The sequence below is a fragment of the Poecilia reticulata genome, linkage group LG7, assembly GCF_000633615.1.
Source record: "Poecilia reticulata strain Guanapo linkage group LG7, Guppy_female_1.0+MT, whole genome shotgun sequence".
NCBI lineage: Eukaryota > Metazoa > Chordata > Actinopteri > Cyprinodontiformes > Poeciliidae > Poecilia > Poecilia reticulata.
This window is the reverse complement of record NC_024337.1, coordinates 25,501,190-25,505,897: the sequence shown is the minus strand read 5'-3', so window position 1 is coordinate 25,505,897 and position 4,708 is coordinate 25,501,190. Positions and strand designations below refer to the sequence as shown.

The 4,708-nt window shown below is 39.3% G+C and overlaps 1 protein-coding gene across 1 annotated transcript; it reads right to left on the bottom strand.

Annotated features, from left to right (window-relative positions):
• Positions 1-1,462: 1,462 nt before the first annotated feature.
• Positions 1,463-2,597, bottom strand: LOC103467433 (follitropin subunit beta-like). The gene is made up of 2 exons (XM_008413810.1): positions 2,410-2,597; positions 1,463-1,856 (listed from the first exon to the last, which is right to left on the bottom strand). The coding sequence occupies exons 1-2, from the start codon at positions 2,593-2,595 to the stop codon at positions 1,572-1,574; spliced, it is 471 nt and encodes a 156-aa protein (XP_008412032.1). The 5' UTR covers positions 2,596-2,597; the 3' UTR covers positions 1,463-1,571.
• Between the last annotated feature and the right edge of the window lie 2,111 nt (positions 2,598-4,708).

Sequence of the window (4,708 nt, the reverse complement as noted above, 5' to 3'; positions counted from 1 at the left end):
GACAGACATCTTCTCCCGCTCAGAGGAAACCACTGCGCATGTCTGGAGCTCAGCGTGCGAGTAAAGGGGGAGGCGATGGGTGACAACAAACACGTTAGTCACGTTATTGCTCGGATTTTATGGCGCCACCTTAAGTCCCTGAATTTCACATTTTAACGGGGGAAAAAAAAAGCTCAATGCGACTTGGATGTAACGAGTAACGCGACAGTTTTGTAGAAATGTAGTGAAGTAGAAAGTATAGATACTTACTGTAAAATGTAGTGGAGTAAAAGTAGAAAGTATCCATTATTAAATCTACTTAAGTAAAGTACTTTACATAAGTAAAGTATCTGTATATCTTCTCACCAGTGATGGGAAGATATACTTCCCATCACTGGTTAGAATTCACTTAAATTATAGTAACTGTTTTCCCTGATCCAGATTAAAACAAACCCACATAATAAACAACCGAAATCCTACTCACAGTTGAAACTAGATGCAGACATGAGTTTTATAAAGGTATACATGCACATTTCTTTCTCACTGTATAGCAACAGATCACACTAAACTCTTCCTCTTTGAGGTCATTTAGAATTACTAGATATTATATATTTGTTAAATGCCAGAAAAATGAGAAAGACAAATTCCTGTCCACACACAGACACCCCTTCTTCTCTATGTTTTCTACTGTCTGATTATAGGCTGGAACTCTTCACCTCTGCATATGTGTTGTCAGACTATCAGGATCATCGTATTACCTCTCGAGACTTCAAGACTGCCTCTGTGCTCTTCTGACAAAACTGAGAAGAGCACAGAGTCCCTGCACAAAAAGATATCAATCAGGCATGAAGTCAAGACTACTTCTTCCAAGACAGAGACCGCACCCTCCAAGGCCAAAGCCGGACCTTCCAAGACCGGATGTTTAGAGTTCAAATACCGTATTTTCCGCACTATAAGGCGCACCGGATTATAAGGCGCACCTTCAATGAATGGCCTATTTTAAAACGTTTTTCATATATAACTCACACCGCATTATAAGGCGCATAGAATAGATGCTACAGTAGAGGCTGGAGTTACGGTATGCATCCACTAGATGGAGCTGCACTAAAGGATGAATGTTTAAAGCCACTTTGCTGACATAAAGAATGTCAACAAAACAGTCCGACTCTGCTCGGCGAGGAGAGCCTTCCATAGTAACCGTTAGTAACCTTGTTAATTTATCTCAATAAGCATGCATCTCAGACTAAATAGATCATGGGCAGTGAAACCCTTTGCTATAGTGCTGATATGACATATGCAAATTTGTGTCCCCCTAAACTTAACAATGTGTTAAAGTTTTTGTGAGTGCAGTGAGCATGAAGTCCAACAGAAGCAAAATGATACAATAAAAGTGTCCAGAAATGGGAATGCCTGTTTACAATTATTTATTAATGTGCATACACAATGTAATTTATTGATGCAGCACACGTTCAACACAGGGCTTCATTGCTGTATCAGTTTCCAATCGAACTACAGAAAACGCTACAGCCATCTAGTACAAATACTACTCATTCAGCTGGTCCACTGCCATTTGACATGTTGGTGCATTGCTTTTATGAGCATGTTGTCAAGTTTCCAAAACATTTCAGATTCTGTTTCTCCACACCACCAAGTTTCACAGAGCACTGATCGTAAGAGTACGGTCTGGGTTTGACACAGTGGTGCGTGCGCGTGTCACAGCGCCTGCAGCTGCAGCAGCGGGCCGCGGGATAATACAACTGTGAGCTGTCATCCTGAGGACAGCCAGGAATGAAGGCAGCCCGGTACACAAGGGAGATGGGCACACAGCTCCGCTGAATCAGGAAAGCCCTGCCAAAGCTGCCCTTCAGATTGGTATCCTGGAGGACAGGAAGAAAGGATGAGAGGAACAGAGCAGTTTTTGACCAGAACTTCAAAAATGTTTAAAAGACTAATATTTCAGAATCTATTCTTTGAATGTGCAACACCACTTTTAATTATCCATCCATCCATCCACTATCTATACTTGGTTATCCCTGAAGATCATAAGGGGGCTGGTGAGTATCTACTGCTCTCATCGGGAGAGAGACGGGGCACGACATGGACAGGCTACTCGTCAAACACAGGGCAACACAGAGACACACAGGTCTAAAACACACACACTCACACCTAATGGTTCTTTTAGAGTAACTAAATAACCTAACAGTCAGATATGTGGACTATGGGTGGAATCATGTGTGTGTAACCCCAGCACACTGAAGAACACCTATGGGGAATGACCCTAGGCTGGAATTCAATCCCAGGACCTTTTTACTGCAATGTTACAGTGATGACAACTGTGCCGCCGCCATACAGCCACACTTCAAATACACTTAAAAAATACTTTTGCAAAAAAAAACAAAAAAAAAACAGATACAGTCTGTTCTCACTCACTCTCGTATAGCAGTAGCCACTGCATATGGTCGTGTTGACTGCCACACACTGGGTACAGTTTTTCTTCTCAAGCCATATGGTGTGATTCATCAGCGTACAGGTGTAGACGGCTCCAACCATTAACGCAAAAAGCAAAGTCCGTCTCAAAATAAACAGAGACATGCTAGAAAATGCAGACACAAACATAAATGAGCAATCAAGATACAATCACTCGGAAAATGCAAAGCACGAATATAAAGATGAAACATTTGAAAGACGCAGAGCACTTCATCTGAACAGAATTTGTTGAAATGCATACAGACCTGTTTGTTTAATCTTGGTGAATTGAGCTATTGTTGTTACCACATCAGACATGCAGCAAAAAAAATGAGTCCCTCTGGATGTGCAATCTCTCACGTCTAGAAAAAAAATAAATATATTTTTTGCACTGCTGTTTTTCTACTTAATGTCATTTAAGTTCCCCAACTCTTCTCTGCTTTTCTCCTCTGTTAAGATTTGAAAATACTGTGTCTGTTCGGCGTCTTTTATGCAAACCTTAATCCATCTTGGCTGCCCCACTAAACTTCAGTCTATGATATCCTCCCAGACATTATGTCAGCTGACTGCAGGTGTGTGCATGCTCACATGAATGTTCATTTTCACAGGTCACACTATTTGGTGCACAGAAGGGAGGAGGTGTCATTCTTATATAAATTTGCGTCCCAGCAAGTTCAGGTGGCGGTCAGAAAACTGGTACATGTGCCAGCCAGAACTGATCAGTGAAACTGGTTACTTGGGTTTCTGGAAACTGAACAAATCCAAATTTTAATTAAAAAAATGATTTCTTTTCTAAACTTATGACACATTTCAAGTCAACGTTGTTAAAAAAAAAATCAAGCAATAAGACAGTTATAATGAGGAAATAAAACAAAGTTTTTCATCAAGAAGTCAGTCGCAAATTAAATCATTAATATTAAATCAGTTTGTGAAAATCAAGCATGTTTGTCGTTAATCCAGTTTATGTCGTGACAATACTCACATGAATGAGTCCCACCTGAGAAAAAGGATGCAGCTGGCTGTCAAACTAATCTAAATAGTTTTAGATAAACTCAAATTATAGCCTGAAAACATTGCTGATAAAACACATGGTTTTTATATATTAAATTTCTTTCAAACTGCTTGTTTTCATAGATAAATAAGGAAAGAATGGTCAAACAATGAGTAATTTCATGAAAAATAAGCAGTGTAGTTTTAAATGACTGCAGCTGCATGCATATAATATGAGGGCTTAAACTTGATTAACTATAACTTTATTGTCAATATGACAAACACTATGGTGAGGAAGTTGATCATGCAACTATGTGACTTTCACAATTTATCTGGTTTTTCTTTCTTTTTTTTGTCTTTTTTTTCGACCTGGCCTTACAGACTGTTTGTTTTTGCTCTACATTTCCGATGATGGGTCAGAACTATGTAACAAAGCTATCAGATGAATACAATAAACTGGGTCATAAACAGTTCAGCAATTATCTTCCTTGACATACATCTGATGGTTTTTCATAATTTGGGAGACAAGAGGTTTATGAAAAACACCAAACCAACAATTCAAAAAAGCACGTGTATGTCCATTGGCAGCTAGAATGTGTCAGTGCTATAAGAAAATAAGACATATGAATAACATTTGTTTTGTTATTTGTTTTATTGTTTTCGATTTAAAAAATGATCGAGGAGTTGTTCTATTCTTTCTGGATTAGTAAAGAAAAAAGAGAGTAGAAATCAGGCCAAATCTGTTTCCATACATATCCTAAAAATCTTAGCGAGAGTGATATCAGCAAAGGATATCACTCTTCAATATTGTCCTCCATCCATTATCAAATAATTTAGGGGCGACTCTGGCTCTGCGTGTAGAGTAGTCGTCTTGTGATCAGAAGGTTATACCACATGTCGGAATGTCTCTGGGCAAGGTACTTAACCCCAAATTGCCTGTCTGCGTATCGGTGCATAAATGTGTGAGCATTTGTGAGTTTGAATGGGTGAATGTGAATCTAGTGTAAAGCGCTCTGAGTGGTCAAAATGATTGGAAAAGCGCTATATAAGTTCAGACCATTTAAAATATCTGCCCACATCTAAATGGCTTTCCTATAACAGCTAGTTGTTCTTTCCAGCATTAGCACATTTAGCAGTGCATACATAAGATTGATTGACAGCGCTAAGACACTTCCCCTGGCTCTGATTGGTTGTTTTTGGTCTGAACGACTTGGGAGTGATGCATTTCTTCAGACGGCAGTAGTAGCTCAGGCGATGGAGAAGCTCAATTTTT